Source organism: Amblyomma mixtum, chromosome 1 (assembly GCF_055824585.1).
Source record: "Amblyomma mixtum isolate Tamu chromosome 1, ASM5582458v1, whole genome shotgun sequence".
Classification (NCBI taxonomy): domain Eukaryota; kingdom Metazoa; phylum Arthropoda; class Arachnida; order Ixodida; family Ixodidae; genus Amblyomma; species Amblyomma mixtum.
Window position 1 is genome coordinate 193,882,840 of NC_143012.1, and position 19,308 is coordinate 193,902,147.

Consider the following 19,308-nt stretch of genomic DNA (forward strand, 5'->3'; position numbering starts at 1 on the left):
TAAGCTCTGTAAACTGAGGGCAAACAATCTGCAATATTCTGCGAGAAGCCTTCCACGCATTAACACCTGCAGCCATCCACACTGCAGACGTTATAAAAAAAAAAAATGAATATGTCTCTGTACTAACAAAGAATACTGTAAAAAATGCTATAATCCATGATTTTATATGGAACTGCCAGAAAGTAAGAGTCTTATGAATAATATGCGCGAGAAAGTTGCAGTTATTGTTGAAGTATTTTTTCGAAGCATTTTGTGCTGAATGTGGTTTCACTCGCTGCAGCGTGCCTGCTCTCGTGAGCATCTCTGGCAAAAATTAGTTGTGGTGCCAGTGAAATGAGAGACTGAACAGTCCTGGCAGTGAGATGATGAGCCCTCTGAAGGTTTATTCTTTAGCGTTGATTCATTTTTAGAACAACTCAGAGTTTCGCATGGCTTTTCGTGTTTGACTTCAAAGCTCGACCAAGGGCATACCAAGCACATACCCCCAAGACTAACAGTGTATGACTGTGCCTTGCTGTGCATAGCCATGATATTCATGTATAGTATCGTCATAGGTAATGACCAGCAACCACTTGATCTTGACCTTTGGAGCTGAGGTTTGCATCGCCTGATGTGACGTCATGTTATGAGGTGTTATTAGACACCTTTAGCATACCGTGTACCGGGATACCGCTACTGGTACCGGAGTACCGGGAGCCCGCGCGCAGCCAATGCGCATGCACAAATCGCCTTGACGGCACCAGATGGCGCCACGTACCCGGCAGCTGCGCGCGTCCCAGCAGCATCGGGACCAATCAGCGTGCGCTCAGCGGTGGTGGGCGGCTCCCAGTATTCCGGTAGTGGTAACACTCTACACGGTATGCTAAAGGTGTCTAATGACGTCACAGCATTCTTCGCTGTAAACACTACTGGCTTTGCTTACGCTCGTCTACTAGGTTCAGCCGGGTTGAACCGCAGCCAATTTTTTTGTTCCCCTTTCCATGGTCCTTGTTCTTGACACGCGTAATGTGCAATGCCCAGATCCTGGAGCGTGCGGGTGTCCCCTGCACGTACGTGTACAGCAGCCTGGACCAGGCGGCCCGGCGCATCAACGTGTCCAAGTTCCGGGCGCGCCAGGTGCCCGTCATGCTGGTCACGGACGTGGCTGCCCGGGGCCTCGACATCCCCCTACTGGACAATGTGGTCAACTACAGCTTCCCTCCCCGGCCCAAGCTGTTTGTGCACCGCGTGGGTGGGTGGTTTGCCCTTCGTGGCACTCTCGGGTTCCTCTACTGGCGTCTTTGAGAAGTGAACACACTGCTACACTTGCTGCTGTTTCCGCTCTTCTTTGACCACCTCGGTTGCTGTCAGTGCAAGTAAATTATTCAATACAGTAGCCAGCCAATTTTTCGGACTCCAAAAACTCACACTTGCGCAATATTTTGGGCCTCGCTGAGGAAGTGTCGCACACGTTATCGGAATTTGCACATTTTCACAACCAGTATTCGGTCTCCGTGGAGTCCGAAAGTTCATTTTTCAGATTAGAATAGACTCCAGCAGTACTGTGGAGACCATTTTTGTACCGAAAATTTGTTTTTTAGTGTTAATGTATACACGAGTGGGCATCACTGTCACAACCAACTGGTTCGCTGCCACTGTCAGAGGCGCCATCTCGGATATAAACTGACTCTGTCTGGTTAGCTGGCTTGGATAGGCTTGGCTGTTTGCAATTCATGGGTGTTACTACAGATAATGACCTAAGGGCACACTCTTAGTTGCCATCGAGATGGCCTACAAAGTGCGCTTGATTGCATTGAAAATGGGACCGCTGCAGCGTCTGGCACAGCTTGGACAGCGCAACCCGCAAGCAGGGCAGGTGAGGGGGCATTCAGAGGGGCTCGTTTCTGCTTGCGTCATCCCATGGGTTACCTCTCTCACTCTTCTCGAGCATCGTTGCACATGGAAACTGGCTGTTCTTGCTTTGCTCGGCACATGCATTTGTTTGCAGCCTGACCCATGGCCACATTGCACCGTCCGGTGTCATGACGCGAGGCGGTGTGGACATGACGAAAGAATGACTGTGGTTCAAGTATCATATTATCGCTTGCAAGCGCAACGTGCGTAGCTGCGAATTTCGCAATTTTCAAAGCCGGTTTTCCATAGACAGGTTATTTTGTTTTCTTGAAAACAGATTTTGCGGACTGTTAGATTATTCGCACCAATTTCCGGGTCCCGCCGAGTCCGAAAAATCGGTTGCCATCTGCATTCGATTCGATTCGAATGTTTGGTATTCAAAATCGCAAAGTATTCATCTCAAGCAAATAACGTTTCCGGAATGCTTGCTTGACATGGCTTCGGTTTAACATACCCCCTCCGGGATGGCTCCTCAGCGCGTGCGCAACTACGGCCCCTACTCCATGAAATCTTTCTAGGACATGCAGGTTGCTTGACTTTTATCGGTACGAGTCTGAGCTGCCTGTAGCTGCTGTAGCCACTCTTTTGCATATGGAATGTGCTAATCAAGTGCGATGGTTTGAGCATGGGGACATGGACATGGGGAACCCTTTCCTATGCCTGACACGGGGTGGTGCTCGGTGTGTGAGCTTGTGGTGCATATGCCTTGCAGCTGTTCACGGAGTCGCTGCTTAAAAGCAGCAGCCCCACGACGGCGCACGTGCACTTGAAGCCAGTTGTCGGAGGCCGCAGAAATAGGTCCCTTACCTCACAGATACGTGAGCTCCGTGTGTAGGTTGATTTAGAGCTGTGCACGGGCTCGGGCCGGCCCGAAAGCCCGTACCCGGGCCGGCCTTGCGGAAGTCTATTCACCCGGGCCCGGGCCGGGCTTGGGCCACGGTATATTTGTCTCGGACGGGCCGGCCGGGCTTCGCGATCGCGATTGCTCCTGCGTGGTTCCAGCCGCCCTACTGTTGCAAGGTTCGAAAGCCGTCATCAATGGACGATTTGTTGTTTTTACATAATAACCTGGAGTGATAACTCTCTACAAGCGCCGTGTTTGCATATATGTACTCACTAATTTTCATCTAGACCATGAGAGCCGAGCATTTTAAAAACATTGAAATAAACTGATTTTCCTTAAATTATCTCTTTCTGTTTCATCGTCACTTCAATTTCAGTTTTGCATGCAGGTCGGGCCGGGTCCGGGCCGGGCCTTAACTCGGGCCGGACCCGGGCGGGCTTAGGTTTCTTCAGTGTCGGGCCGGGCCGGGCCTCCGTCAGTAGTGTAGGGCTCGGGCCGGGCGCGGGCTGAAATTTGTGGCCCGTGCACAGCTCTAGGTTGATTCCTCGAATTTCCAATGGCTTTTTTGCAGAATGTGGACCGTGACAAAGCTTAAATGCACTCTTTCCTTTTTTATGAAATGGCCTTGTGTGTTTGAAAATTACGTAATTTTTATGTCTTTTCTGCCGATAAGCTACTTTTGTGTATAAATATCCACGCTAAAGTTACTATCAGAAGAAAATTACTGTTGTCTTCTAGTTTTCTTCTTATCTAAAAATCACTGTTAGCACAAGTTAAGTGTAAATTCCCAGCTTTGCTTTTCCTATGCTTGAGTCTTTGTGTACAACACAGGCTGTCAGACTCACTTCCGTGGAACCCTCGAGTCCCTCCAAGTGCTTTTTTTTTTTGGAGGGGGGTGTTCCCAGAGCATTTAAATTCATGCATGCCTCCACCCTTATCTTTCTTTTACTCACTTTATTTTATTACTCATCATAGTATAATTGCCTCTAACAGACTGAGTGTATAGCCATTTTCAGGAATTGGTAATTAAATTTGGCCACTCTTTGGCGGAACCATCCGCATCCGCGTGCTTTTTTACTTTTTCACGCATGTTAGGCACAGAGGGATGAAAGCCAAGACGCATTATGTTCCCCGGCACCTTTTGAAAGCCGTTACAGTGCAGGTTCCATTAGTACATGTGCCTGCAACGGAAAGAAAGAAAATCACATTGCACGACCCACTCTTGTCCTTGCCGCCGCGGTGGCTCAGTGGTTATGGTGCTCCGCTGCTGACCCGAAAGACGCGGGTTCGATCCCGGCCGCGGCGGCTAGAATTTCTTTGGAGGACAAATTCTAGAGGCCTGTGTACTGTGCGATGTCAGTGCACGTTAAAGAGCCCCAGGTGGTCGAAATTTCCGGAGCCCTCCACTACGACGTCTCTCATAGCCTTAGTCGCTTTGGGACGTTAAACCCCATAAAACCAACCAACCAAACTAATACCCCTGTCAAGCGGGCAAGTTAAGTGCACTTACGGGGAGTGCGCTTCGGCATCCCGAGTGACACTTTGGGCTACGCGATGCTAAACGGGAAAGCAAAGTGCACTAATAATAAAAAAAAATGGCTACAGAAAATGAGCGGAATTTCTAAACAGGACGATGGAAAAGAAAAAAAAAAGACTCATAATATTTGATTGCTTAACGTGATAGCGCAAATAAAACGAGCTTCAACAGTTTTTAGCGATGAAAAAATGAAAATAGAAGAAAGGCCAAGACCAGCCAAGACTATCCAGAATTTTGACAACAAACAAGATGGCGGCGGGCAGCGATGTTGCATCTGATCACGTTTACTTGTTTTGTTGCTTCGCTTGTAGCTATAACCAAGGAACTTTTTTTCTGAAAACAGTGTTATAGCACGTAAAATAAAGTTGTAAGTACTTTCTATGCACTATAAATTTTGTACATTGGAACCGCTGGCGTCGAGGCTACGCACTCGACCAGCAAAGTGCGGTCCGTGAACGCACTCTCAGCGGAGTGCACTCTTCTGCGAGTGACACTCCACTTGCGTCGTTTAGATGCGGCAAAGTGTACTTACAGCGAAGTGCACTCTCCTTAAGTGCACTTAACTTGCCCGCTTGACAGGGGTATAACTCTTGTCTTTCAGGTCGAGTTGCGCGTGCGGGGCGCACGGGCACCGCCTACTCCCTGGTGGCCCCAGACGAGGCTCCCTACCTGCTCGACCTGCACCTGTTCCTGGGACGGGAGCTTCGTTTTCCCGAGGCCACCTCAAGCACCCAAGGCACGTCTTTCGACTCGTTGCTTTCCTCTCGGACAGGACACTGAGTGGTACCGCTTTGTGTGCGCCTTTTCGTTTCCACGCTTGTGAGTCTTTAATATGCAGTGCTGCCATGCTCGGTACGCCCGCAATGTACAGCTGTCCAATTCCTTAGTGATACGGTGACGTCATCAACCACAGAGCTGTAAAACGGAGAAGATTAAGTGCTCACAGGGTGTGCTTACCAGTTGCAGCATTGAGCATTGCCTGCTCAGCTGTTCTGCTGATGTGACACAACCCCCAAGCTATAGATGGCACAGCAGTGTTGTTTAATGATACAATAAGTCATTCATCAAGCAATGGCATAGTTCAGGGTCCATTGTATTGAGGCAACAGTTCAACAAAAAAAAAAATTTACAGCCAGTTTAGCATGGCTAATTGCAGAATATCGTGCAGTAGCACCAGTTAGGGTGGGCAGTTGAGGTCGTTACGTGCTAAAGGCATTTGACCTAATGGCTTTTACCATAAAGGCTTTTGGCCTAAACACCTTTACCATGAAGGTCTTCACTCCAAAGGCCTCTGGGTAAAGACCTGGGTAAAAGCCTGCCAGTTGTCCACACCTTGCAAGTTCCAGAAGGCATTTACCATGAAGGGCGGTGCCCTAAAGGCTTTTGTGTAAAGACCTGGGTGAAGACCTGCTAAAAGGTACACATGTCCTATATCGGAAAATGCGCCTAGTAGTGCTACTGCACTAAAAGTCACCCATGTTCCACGCGGAAAGTGTAAGCTCCCGTGCCAGCCTGTGAAGCCTACTTGCTGCGTTAGCTCTTGGTACAGGGTTGGTTGCATGAATACCATCATTGTGGGCAGATCGGGAGACTTCATCCACACAGTGGCTTCCTTGTGATTCCACAGTGTCCTGGCAGCCATCGGGGAAGTACCGTATTTACCCAATTCCAACGCGCACCTTTTTTCGGGGAAAATACGTCTCAAAATCGCATGCGCGTTGGATTCGAGTGCAAACCAAAACTGCCCCATAGCTGCCCATCGTCATCGCCATTATACGATGTGGGAGCTCACTAACTGCTGGTAAATATGGGAGCACGTTTGCTCGTCGTTTTTTGCGTCGCAGGAGCCGTTTTCAACCGGTGTGGCGCTTGTCATTGGTCGCGTGCTCAGCAACCACGGACCGCGTTCACGGCGACGGTATCCCGTGCACTGGCACGGGCGGACGCCCCATCACTGCCTTTGCACGATCGAGATACGCAGCTCGAAGAATATGTTGATGAAACAACGGTTGTCGGACACGCGTCATTTCAGCAGTAAAGTTCCAAAAACTATGAGAGTCCTTTCTGTTTTGCGGCCGATTCTCTGACAGAGATTACATCGCCCGCAGGTGGGGCACGCCACGCCGCTGGCAAGGTCGTGCATCATGCCGATCTCACAGATAACAGTGCTTCCGCGCTCGTTTTTACACTTGTTTTGGCTGTCGAACATCTTTATCATTCGCTCAGATGCACTGACGAAGTCATGGATGCTCCGCAAGAAGCTTGAAGGATCCAAATGGTGCATCGTCGTTGCCGCAGTTACGCCTAGCAGCAGATGAACCTCCCGTCACCGAAGCTCTCCGCTTGCGCTTGGGGCGTCTTCCTTTATATCGATGCTTTGTCAGGAACTTGCGTGAACGAAAATCTCGTTTCTCAGTCACATCCATAGCGGAGAAAGGAGAAAAACCCGGGCAGAAACGTTGGTTCACATCTCACTGGCGGCAGAACGAAGAAAGAGCGTCTGCGTCTGATCGTGCGATGGAATGCTCGTAGCCAATGGAAGAGCTCCGATCGTACCACGTGATTTGAGGGGCCAGTCGCGACGCTCGACTCGGGCGGGAAACGATCTTTTTTTTCGTATTTTTATCAAGAATGTAGAAGATGGGTAGGCCTACTTCCCCGCGAAGATTCAAGAGCGGGCGACGCCGTGGAGCGAAGTGCCGCGTTCCCAAAATTCGGTCAAATTCGCGCTTTCGCGAGCCACCGCAAGTGCTTTAATTGCATTTTTTACTAACTTCCCATTATCACCTTTGATTTTTTTATACATAAAAGAAGACGCTTGGGGGAATACAAAACGCAAGGAAATACAAAATCGACTTTATCGAAAAAAATCGCAGTTTTTTCACCCGCATCTCTCTCTAAAATATAAAAACGGTTGCAAATTATTTTCATTCGTGGAAGTCACATGCACGTTAGAAGCGGGGCTTGTAGTTTGTTTGTTTTTTTCATTACCAATATCGGGCGCGCGTTAGAATCGGGGCTTGAAATTTTTTTTTTTTGGTGCCGTAAATTGGGTGCGCGTTGGAATCGGGGGCGCGTTGGAATTGGGTAAATACGGTATATCGTGATCCATGGTTATTTTGCGCCATGGTACACCTCACTGATTTCTGAAATGAGTTGTTCATGTAATCTAGGCTATGATGCAGCTTGCAGGTCTTGGAATTGGTTTTGAGGAGAGGAAATGATGCAGTAATTGTCTCCCATCTCTGTGGACACCCAGAAGGGAAAGGAGGAAGGTGGGAGTGAAAGAGGAAAGAGAGAAAGAGGTGCCATGGTGGAGGGCTAAGGCTGCTTTGAAATGAGAAAGAAAAAAAGAAAAGCAGACCATTTCTGTTGGTTTCCTTGGCTGATGAACTCAATTGGCTGCTGAAAGGGCAGCTAGTTCCGCATCCATCAAGGAATTGTGGTTGGTTGCCATGACCCTGATCAAGATGGACCATGGTCATGAAACTGTATGCATTCTTATGAGGTGTGTGACGGTTCTGGAACAAAGTTCAAAACACAATATACTAGTGCGAATTATCAGAGTCCAAAAAATCGGTCAGTTGCTATATCAAACTGGACTTTCATCGCAAAGCATGCGAAGCAAAGTGCAGAGAAACCTATGTCCTTGATATTGCAAACAATTAGATGAAGGGAGTAAATTTTGGTCCTTTTTTTTTTGCACTATTTACTGTCAATTCTAACTTGAAGGGAGCTGAAAATTCGTCTAAGTTATGTGTGGTTCAATTTAATACGAGCTTTTTTTTTTGCCCTTGGTGTTGATGGGAGCAAAGGATCAGTTTGAATAAACCAGCTGTTCAAATTCTAATTGAGGTTTGATTATGCTGTTTCCAGAAGTCAGCTGCCAGATGTCTCTATTCTCTGGCGAAAAATGCATAAATTGTGGAATGACGATCGTTGCTAAGTGCGTGGCATTTCAGAGTGCCTCTGTGGTCTGGCATTTGTTCTCGTGCTAACTGCACTGTTCTTATATTGTGCTCACAGAGAGCGGCCTGTGTGGTCGGGTGCCCCAGGTGGTCATTGACGAGGAATCCGAGATGCTCCGGTCCATGCAGGAACAGTCCGTCGACCTGGTGTGTGCACCCCCGCTTATTCCACTGGTTCATGTCTCTGTCGGATTCAGTGTCAAGCAGCAGCTGCTTCATTCGTAGACAGCAGCACGAGATATTTCAGAGATGTTCATGGCAGAATGCACTGAGCGCTAAGTGCATTCAGCTAACATATGTCTAGATTTACTGTGCTTCAATAGTAAATTTATTTATGATGAAAAGCCAAGATGTTGCTGTTCTTAAAGGGGGGTCTGGAATGATTTCTAGGGGCATATTCTAGTGCAGTGGATCTGTAGAGGTGGTCTTTGTGGGTTTTCGTGTCAAATTTGAAAGCTCTGCATGGACTCTGTAATTTAGAATTTTTTAAAAATCACTGCTCGCAGTAGCTGGCTACCGATCATGGCGACACACCTCGTCATGCATCCATACTCTGATGACAGTGGGCTGACAGGGCAAGGAAGAAGTCATTTCAGGGTTCCTTTAAATGTAGCCAGCACTTTTTCTGGAGCCTGAAAATTGGGATTGTTTGATATTTTGGATATTCACAAAGAGCCGTCAGCTTTCTGAGGGGAGTAGCAGGTTCACAGTCAACTTTCTGGAGGGAGCGAAGTCCTCACCTTTGGTTTTTGTACTGAACAGTATGTTTCAGGCCAGCTTGATACTTTTGGCATGGGAGAAGCCATGTTAGGTAATTTGCTGGCTTGATGCATTTGTATAGTACAGTTGAATCCCGCCACAATGAAATCGGCGGGACGTACGAACAATTTCACTGTCACGGAATTTCGTTGTCGAGAAATTACAGCCGAGTCGGCTGATCCCGGGCTGGCGTTGCATATGTCTCCTCGCCCAACGCCGCCTCTCCTCCTCTTCTCGCCCAACGCCGCCTCTCCTCCTCCTCTTCTCTTCTCGCTCAACGCCGCCTCTCCTCCTCCTCTTCTCCGTTCCTTCTTTCACCACCTCCTCTACTTGCCTCCTCCCCCACATCGTTTCGAGAGCCGTCGGGCCTCATCGCATCTGCACCGCTGCGTGCTACCACGGCGCTCTCGCGGGCTTGCTGCCGCCGGCCTGGCGTTGCATAAGTCAGTGCTCACGCGCGCTCCAACGAAACGTCTTGATACTGCTACTCGGGGTTCAACAGACCCCCCGCGATGACAAAACGCCGGCTGTAAGCCGCCCTAGGCTAATATCGCAGTTGGCTGCGTCACCTTCTTGTGTTGAGCTGAAGTGCCCGACGCAAGTGCCTTGCCGATGTTTTCTTTGCTCTTCAGTATCGTTGATAACGAACTCGGCGCGATGCCAAAATCTGCGGCAATAATCGACTTCTTCTTCCCGCTTTCTGCTTTGGCGATAATACGCGCCTTTTCTTCTAGCGAAAGAAATTTCCGCTTCTTCGCTGGCGGCGACATCCTAGGAATTCAGCAGAGCAGAGACGCGACGAGACCACGCTAAACGGTGCACACACAAAGGAAGAAATGGTGAAGCGGAGTGGGCTTCTTCCTGCACTCTCGCGTTTTCTTTTTTTTTTCTCCGACAGGACACGAAGCTCCGCCCACCGATGGCTCCGCCCACCGGTCCACACAGACTGCCTGAAACGCGCTCGGTGCCTAGCAGACGACGCGGCCACGGAGGACGCGGCCGAAGACGCTAGCAGATGGCGTGCGCTGGCGCATTTTACACGCACTTTCGAGGAGCCCCTCTTCGCTTGGAGGCTGCGAACGCTTACCAGCCAACACCGCTAGCAAGTGATCATGATGCGATTTCGTGCTTGACAGGAAACCGCGAGCACCATGACAGCGAGCTACATCAATCGAAGAAGCCCAGCAAAGAGCCAATGAGCAGGGCGTGACGCCACTTCAAAAATCACGTGGGCATCTGGAGAAAAAAAAAAAGCACACGAGGGTGTGCGCGAGGAGGATGTGCGATTGAGTGCGCGTGCGTACCCCCCCCCCCCCCCCCCCCCCCCCCCCCCCAACAGTCTGCGATGCAAAAAAATTAACGGCGGGAACGGGAAAGTCGCTCTTCAGCACTCAACTTCTGAAGAAAGACAAGACGGAGGGGCCACTCACCCGCGAAAATTCGCAAAAAAAATTCGTAGAAGCGAACACGTGCTCGCAAAGTACTTCGTTTTTGAGGAAATTTTAATACATTAAGTCCTATGGGGGTTTCACGGGGAATGCAAATTACTTCGTTGTGGCGAAAATTTCGTTGAAGCGGCGTTCGTTGTACCGGGATTCAACTGTACCGTTGTGTGTTGCTCTGATCAGTGTGGCCATAGAACTATGAGGTCTGTGCTTTCCGAACCACAGCCTGGCACTGTGACAGGTTTCTCGCTTGCACTCACGTCCACTTACATTCATGGCCACTCACATGAACTCGCAGATGTGTGTGTGAGTGAGGTGTACAAAGTTTTGCAGCTAATACTGTGCCTGCTTTACAAATCTGCTGAACACCAGTACCTAATGACTGGTTTCTGTGCTCTGTCATGGTAACGCTCGAAGAAGCACAGTGTGGTCGAGTAGTACAGCTTGCTGCCCGCAAGCTGTTTTGAAGTGATAAGAAGAACGAATAAAAAACAAAACGCCTTCTTGCAGCAAAACATGGAGCGTGTGTGCAGCAACGCCATGATCCAGTACCTCAAGTCACGGCCGGCACCCTCGAGCGAGTCGGCCAAGCGCATGAAGCAGTACCTCCGCGAGGACCTGCCGCCTCACCCACTCTTCCGAGGTTGGTCACCTCGTTATGTCAGCTTGCTGTGGCACGCCCGCTTCAGTCTTCATTGTGTAGCGAACCGCAGGGCTTCCAAAAGCCTGCTGTAACACCTGGTGTACCTACCGTATTTACTCGAATCTAGGCCGGCCACGATTCTAAGCCGAGACCCGAAAGTTGAAGGCCACAGAAAAAAAAAAACTTACCTCGATTGTAGGCCGGCCGTAAAAACAACTGCGAACAAGAGGTACAGCACGCAAACAACATTTATTGCCAGGAACCCGCTCAGGCTGATCCCGGGCTGGCGTTTGGGCAAGGAGACATATGCAACGCCAGCCCGGGATCAGCCGCCGATGTCCCACCCGGCTTGAAGATTTGACGACTGCTCTGCAGCGAGTATAACTTTCCACTTGAAGGTGGCACTATAATGGCACCGCCTGTTTGGTGCCATGGTGTTGGTGACAAAAACCACGCATGAAAACTTCACTGCTGCGAATGTGCTCACGCCACCGCACGAGAACAGAACAAGGCCAAAATGGCAGCCAGTGCTCATGTGTGCTTTGATCAGTATCGGCTACGGATTGCAACGGCTACGGATAGCAACGGCTACAGTGCTGTCTTTCGTTGGCATTTTGTGGGGGCGCCACCTGCGCGCTACATTTATTCGTATTTTACGAATACGAAACCTCGAAACGAAATCCTCGAATCTAAGCCGACATAAGAGTTCTACATCTCGTTTTTTTGAAAAAACTATCGGCCTAGATTCGAATAAATACGGTAGGTCTAGTAGGCAACTTCAAACAGTGCTCCGCTAAACCTGTGTTCTGCATCTCATGGTTGCCTTGCCTGTTCTTGCAGCACTGAACAGTAGAATCAAAGCGTCTCTTCCTATTGTGTTGGTACAGCCATTGCAGGCTCCTGGTATGGGTTCAGATTTGTTGTGTGTCAGTTGTCGGAATTTCAAACACGAACCGAACCGCATGTTTGTCATTCAGTTCATATTCAGTTTGAGAAATGGATATTGAAGAATTTACGAATGCAGTAAAGCCTCGTTAATTTGAACCTCACGGAACCCGGGAAAAAGTTCGAATTATCCGATGTTCGAATTATCGAATGGCCACAAAAAAAACTGACAAGAACCAATTGCAGTATGGTATATGTACCGTATTTACGCACTTAACGAACCCACTCGCATAATGAACGCACTCATCCCCGATTTTTGCCTAAGAATATGAAAAAAAAAAGAAAAAAGCGTCAGTCATTAACGCTTCCCTCCACAACGCATTTCTTGGCGGCGCGCCAAGATGCTACACAGCGATAACATCATGGTGTGTTTGCCTTTTGACGTTAGCTCCGGCAAGGGGGGGGAAGCGAACTTGGCAGAGTGCCAGCTCTTGTCTGGCTGTGCAAGCCTCGTTTTCAGTATGTGTGCCATGGGTGATTGGGGCGGACGCCGTCTATACTGCCACTCAATCATTGGAACGCGCGATAGCAGCAAACTTTTTTTGCAGCGAACCATGCTAGTCATGATCAGCTAGTCATTATCGTGGCTGACTGCATGTTTCCATTGGCGACTGATGGGTGGAAGCATGAAATCCACTCTCAAAGAAAAAAAAGTTTTTCGCATGTAATTTGTAGCGCCCGTCCAAAGTCATAGCTTCATGGGCGTAGGCTGGGACTGAGCTGACAGTACTTATCCGTATTTTCGAATTAACAGGGCCCAAATTAACGGGTATTTAGTAGCAAGTTCCGGAGGCTGCGTGGAAAAGAGGGTAGGCAGCCACCAACCCCTACCCTCCGGTGCCGCCGGCCGCTGCACCGGTGATGGCACCATTTAGGCTTTACCCACTCATCCATGGTTTTATCTGGTTCCCTCTTCTGTCCCCGTTTAGGTGGTGCGCAGCCTCTAACTATGCAGAGGTGCTTTCTTTTTTTTTTTGCCATGTGCTGTGTGCCAAGCCACCCAGACGCGGTGGCGCATAGTTTGAATTATCTGTAGCAGAATCGACTTGCTTTCGAATTAACGGGTTTTTTTATACACAGATTTCTATGGAGCTAGGGCGAACCAAGTAATGTAGTTCAAATTATCGAGGTTCGAATTAACGAGCTTTCACTGTATTCGTCAGCGACTGCATGCCGCCGACTTTCATTTATCCAGCCGAAGCAAATTTACAATTTCTGGACAAATATCCAAAGATAAAGTTTAAGTTGTCAGGTGAACAGTGCAAACGTACCCTCTTAACTTTCTTTTCTGTCATTCATTGCGTGGACTGGTCACATTCGGATGTTGCGAGGCGTGCACCTGTGTCAAATACTGCAAGTGGGTACTTCCACATACCACGCTTGATGAAAACATCATGGCCGACCGTTTGCGTCAAACAATCTCGATGTTAAAAGCGCGCAGTTTTCCGTTTCGTCCTTCCATAATACGTTAGCATACTTAATGCCCGCACCTAATGCCACCAGTCCTGTCACCTTCACAAGTTTTCGTGCGTCATGTTTTGGTGAACTCTGAATGCAGGAATGTACACTTGTGGAATTTCACATAGGTCTCCTGAAATGGGGCTGAGTCGATGTGCCACATGCAGGGGCAAGTGATCGGGTAAAAATCCCGCCTATTCCATGATGCATTGTAGCCTGTGCACACCTGACGTTAGCATAATGGAAAGCGTGATGACAGTAAGAGAGCACCTGTTGCTAGGCAAAAAAATAGCATAGCCGCTTAGTTTCGCGCCAGCAGCACACCATTTTTAAGCACCCAGTAGCAAATTGCTGGGTCATTTTTTTTTTCTTTCTTAAAGGGGCCCAAAACACAATCTTAGTTAACTGTTTTGCCTGTTGATTGCATACAGTGAGTTATAATGGTGCTATTAGCGTCGGTAATACCGCGTACATTCCGTTTTTTAATATTTTAATGTCCTCCCAAAAACAAATTCATGGCTCTGATGGTGTCGCCACACAGTGGCGGGTTTTTAGCAGCGGATATGACATCACCTGGCGCGAGCTTGATGACCGGACAAACAGTAAATACACTGCAAATTGTGTGAATAAATAGAGACACATTTTGTCACCTGTCTGCGTTTTATATTAGATCAACAAAAACAACTTGCTTGTCTTAGATAAAAGCCCTGCAAAGCAAGTAAAATAGAAATACACCACCAGGGGTGCTCTGGCATGGAAACGACGCTGCCAGTCTCAGCAAGAACGAGTTACAGAGAGCAGGCAACCATGGAGTGCAAACTTCCGCGACGTGCTCTGGCTGGCTGTTTTGATTGGTTGCGCCAGGTGCCGTCATTGGGAGAGCGAAATAGGAGTGGGAAGTAGAGCACTGCACGGGCCTCAATTTGAGGCCCAAGCCCGGCCCGGGCCCGAGACTTGAAGCCCGAGCCCGGCCCAGGCCCGCTAAATTATCGCTCTAGCGAGCCCGGCCCGGCCCGTGAATCCGGGAGTAAAGCCCAGCCCGGGCCCGGCCCGGCCCGTTTCACAGTATCGCTTGAGGTGCTCACTCTGAGCAAGTAGACTGCTACTAGACCGATAAGAAACTGGCCGACAAAGGTTCTGAAACCACAGTTTGGCATGCAGAAAGTTGGTTCTTTTTAACCCAGAAAGAAGTGATTAAGAGTAGTGCTCGCCAGGACCATCTTTTGGACAGTGATCTCGTGTAGGTGCGCAAAGATAAACTCGGAAGTTCCGAGAGACAAATAAAAAGGGCCGCATACGCACGTAATAGACTACTTTGCATTCCCTCATGAGTTTAATCAGTTATATTTTGTCGCCCGCGAAGTATAAGCATTAAAGCTGCCTAGCAAGCAGTGGGATGACATTTTTTTAGTGAACACGATCTCACAGGTTGAACTCATAGCCGAACTGGTCGCCTTTTAGCAGAAACAAAAAGCTAAAAGGCTTGAGTATTTCACGGTGTGTGTTTGAAGACTATAACCGTCCTAAACTAATATGCTCTTCCCGAATGCATATCTAATAGTGTATAGGTATGTTTTGGGATGACGAGCGATCAATGGCCAATTAAGATCGGTTGAACTTTACTCTTACAGGTGGAGCAGAAGATAACGCGCGAACCACATGATAACATACAGGGCTAAACACTTGTCATGACAACTAGGCGGAAGAAGCGAGGAGCGATAGATGTGGTTATGAGATGAGATTTAAAAATTCTCGCGAGCTTTTGTGGCTATTTCATTTACGTGATGTTCCGGTCAGCTGATAAAAAAGAAAACCAAACGCGCTTTAGTTTGTCAATTTTTCCACATGATAAACATATAAAATCTATGTTTTTGGGGCTTAAGGGCATAAGGGGAGTCAGGCTGTGAGTGACACCGAAGCAGAGTGCTCCGGATCATTCCGACCCCCTGGGTTTGTTCAACGAGCAATGATACTACAAAGTACATGGCCATGCTTGCCGCCTAAATAGAAATACGGCCGCCGAGGCTAGGAGCGCACATTGGTTCCCCGGCTCAGTAATCAAGCGCCTTGACCACTAAGCCACCGCGGCATGGAAATAAGGAAACATATAAGTCAATGAATAAAGCTTAGTTGTTTTCTCAGCGCGTACTATAACACACAGCTCATCCGTGTCGCTGCTCCAATGCTGCAGTTGTGTACTTCACTCTGCAATAGGGAAGGAATAGTCGGACACCAGCAGTTTCTGTACGAACCCAAGTCCGGCTCGGGTCTGCAGCTTTAAGCCCGAGCCCGGCCCGGGCCCGCAACTTCAGGCCCGGGCCCGGCCCAGGCCCGGGCGGGCCGGGCCGGGCCCGGGCTTTTGGGCCGGCCCGAGCCCGTGCAGTGCACTAGTGGGAAGCCCCGCCAAAATCAAGTTGAGGGCAGCGTTTTGTTTGCTTGTATTTTGAAATTTCTCCACTGAATAACTCCCGTTCCTGTGCATAGATTCCTGTAATACTTTTTAAGTCAGCATCTGCATGACATAAAGAACCCACCTGAAGTATAGGCGGTATTCCCCCAGGCAGTGTTTCGCAGCCCCTTTAAAGCAGTCTTGCCATACTAATGCCAATGTATATATTCTGCTCGCTTGCATCTGTGTTAGTCTTCCAGCACAACAAAAGTGCACATTCATCACGAACTGTTCAGTGTGTGTGCGATGGAGCCTCCTGAGAAGGCTTCACTGCATTTTCACATTTCCGGCACTTCCTTTTTTGTTTTCAGGAGATATTCGATAACCCAGCCTTCGGATAATTTGGCCGTTCTTTCTGGTCCCTTGACGCCCAATTTAATCAGGTTTTACAATCTGTTGTGTTGCCATGTAAACGGTGTAAGGGCCACACTTTTTTTTTTTTTTGAGATTCAAGGGCCAATTTTCGGGGTGTGGCCCATACACACGATGTGCAAAAAAAAAAAATAACTACCCATCGGATAGTGAGCAAACTGCCCACCGTGGCAGGTGGCAGTTAAATTAATGATTGGTCACTCGGGACAAGCAACCTGGGTCGCACAAGGCCCACAAGGGCTATGAGTATGTACTGCCACGTATCTATGAACGTAAAGCAGAGAATGACGTTCTGCATATATTAGAATTAATCCACTACGCTATCGCGTCATACCCTTAATGCGGGACCTAAGTGTCCCCTCCAATTCTTTCCTTCAACTGCTCCTCCTCCTCTTTCTTCTCTTTCCCAGTGAAATCAGCCGAGGAGGACTCGCGTTCCAGGCTCCTCGAAGGCATGAAGAAGTTCAAGCCACCCAGTGTGAGTTGCTTAGTACCCTCGCTGTCCCCATTTCGGGGCCACTGTGTTCCTTTTTGAAGGCGGAGGTCATTACAATGCATCCATGTAGTATTTCACTGTCCCACAGCCTTTCCACGCAGTAGTACAATGCGGCATTCATGTTGTTGCTGGGCATATTGTTGCTTTGAGCAGTGATATAGCTTAATTGAGCCTCCATGAAGGAAGGGTGTTGTCATCCCTGCTTGCTGCATGCTACTCATGCACACACACACACACACACACACACATTCACACACATGGCAGGCGACACAAAAAATTGCTCTCACACACATGAAGTATGACAGCAGATGCAAAAGTACCGGCTTTGTCAAAAGTTTAGAATAGCCCTGAGAAGTTTGCTTCTGTGCTATGCGTTGCGGTCCATTATGCATCATTAAGGCCTCTGGTTTCCTGCGTTTCCGCGAAAAATCACAGATGTTAGCATACCTCCCAGAATTGTGTGTTAGCAGCCACATTTTTTTTTTTTTTAATATTGTTTGGAGGTCAGTAAGAGTGATAGAATGATGGCAATGCGATTAATTCATTTTTCGGATTTCTCTGGATGCATAGAGTCTGGTAGTGATCAAAGTTCTGCATGGAAAGCATGGGATGAGTGACGATAGTGGGACCTGTCGAAAGCGATATTCCCGTTATTGCCATATTTGCAAGATTATAAAGCGAGTTTTTACTCTGAATCATCTGCTTCAGAAAGCATCTCACGTTATATTTGGAGCCAGGCTACGATTATAAAGCTCATTTTTTTACACTGTCCGTCGCGATGCCTGCACTGAGCTCACCCTCCAGGCTCATCGCAAGTGCAAGCGAAAGCCAACTTTTCAACAACCCTAGTCATTGAGCCAAAGCGCACGGCATGTAGTAGCGAGAAAGGGTTGCTACAAACTTGGAAAAAAGGCAGCACGGGCCATTAAGGGGGGGACATGGGTCTTAGAATATTTTTTTTTATTTACAGACCAAATGCAATGAAACTGCATAGACTTATTCAGGTTTGTCTGCTGATCTCAAATATGCAATTTGTTTATTCCTAGGCCAATTAGTTCCTGAGATATTAATATATATCATGCCATTGTGTGCTCAAACAATAGAAAAAAAATGGGCCACCAGAAATTTAATTTTAATATGTGGGTAGATACTACAATGTGTGAGGAATGCAACGCTGGAAGCAGTTTTCAGTTTTTTGTCCGTGTGGTCAAATGGGCTTAATAGTTAGTTTTCAAGTGAGTTAACCAGACATACAGTGCCAGAAAACACATTAATATCTCAGGAACTAATTGACCTAGAAATAAACAAATTGCATATTTGAAATCAGCAGAAAAAACTGAATAAGTCTGTGCAATTTCATTGCATTTGGTCTGTAAATAAAAAAAATGTTTTAAGACCCATGTCCCCCGTTAAGAAAGAAGAGAAGGCAGTGAAAGAGATGTGAAGCGTTGGGAAGGGAAAAAAGGGCGAATGGGCACAGGTCTGTGCAGCACGAAATACGAAGCAGAGAGGCAAGAAGAGGCGGCATGGCAGCCGCTGCTGCACGAAAAGATGCATGTGTTAAAAGGCTTGCTATGGAATGTAGAAGATTCTTTATTCCCACTTCGCGGAATTTAAGGTTTTCTGCTGCAGAAAATGAGGGGCCTTGTGCATCACCAGCATTCCAAACCTCTTGAAGGGGAGAGGAATGCTCATCCTCGCCCCTCCAGAAGTGGACTTCCGCCAATCCTACCTCTACATGGCTTAGGAACAAATCCTTTGGGCCCATCGCATGTGAGAAAGGCTGTACACGCAACTCCCACGTGGAAGCTGCGGATTGATGTCCCGTACCGAGTGCAGGGTTCAGTTGTTATCAAGTTATCGCTACTAAATGAGATGAATGGCACAGGAACATTTACTGCAAAGCGTGATCAAGGACCTAGACAGGCAAAGCAAAAGGGTGGGTCTAAAAATTACCCAGTACGGAAAAAATCTGAAGTAATTAATGTTCAGTAGTTTTGGAAGGACTCAATGGTTTACAGTGGGCAGCAAAGCATTGAAAGTTCTCGGGGAATACATCTACTTAGGGCAGGTAGTGACTGCTTACTCAGACCATGAGAGTGAAATAACACTCTTAGGTGATGAAGAATGGTGTCCCTCAAGAGGAAAGTATACAACAGCTGTATCTTGCCTGTACACACCTATGGGGCATAAATGTAAAGCTTAACGAAAAGGGCTCAACTTAAATTGAGGACAGGGCAGCGAGCTAGGGAAAACGGGGTGCGGCCCATACACGGGTGCGGCCCTTACACGCGTTTATACGGTATACTGTGCTCACCCACTGGTTAGCAAGAATGTGAATTTGGCCCAGGTTTGTGGTGCGTGTGCTTGTGGAGGTTTTTATGGTGCAAGTCTCACTTCTTTGGTCCAGGACAGGTTGGAACAGCAAGGATTTCTTAGCAGTCTCCTTTACGAGTTAACCTTAGGCCCAGCTCACTGTTTTGTTTAATGTTCGTACAT

At 48.1% G+C, this 19,308-nt stretch overlaps 1 protein-coding gene across 1 annotated transcript in view; it reads left to right on the plus strand.

Moving 5' to 3' along the window:
- LOC149370389 (ATP-dependent RNA helicase DDX54) overlaps window positions 1-19,308 on the plus strand; it is a 49,156-nt gene that overhangs the window by 12,309 nt on the left and 17,539 nt on the right. Inside the window, exons 8-12 of the mRNA XM_089561402.1 lie at window positions 1,021-1,231; window positions 4,876-5,010; window positions 8,301-8,389; window positions 10,957-11,089; window positions 16,724-16,791. Of these exons, the coding sequence (XP_089417528.1) occupies window positions 1,021-1,231; window positions 4,876-5,010; window positions 8,301-8,389; window positions 10,957-11,089; window positions 16,724-16,791 (636 nt within the window). The remainder of the gene's footprint in view (window positions 1-1,020; window positions 1,232-4,875; window positions 5,011-8,300; window positions 8,390-10,956; window positions 11,090-16,723; window positions 16,792-19,308) is intronic.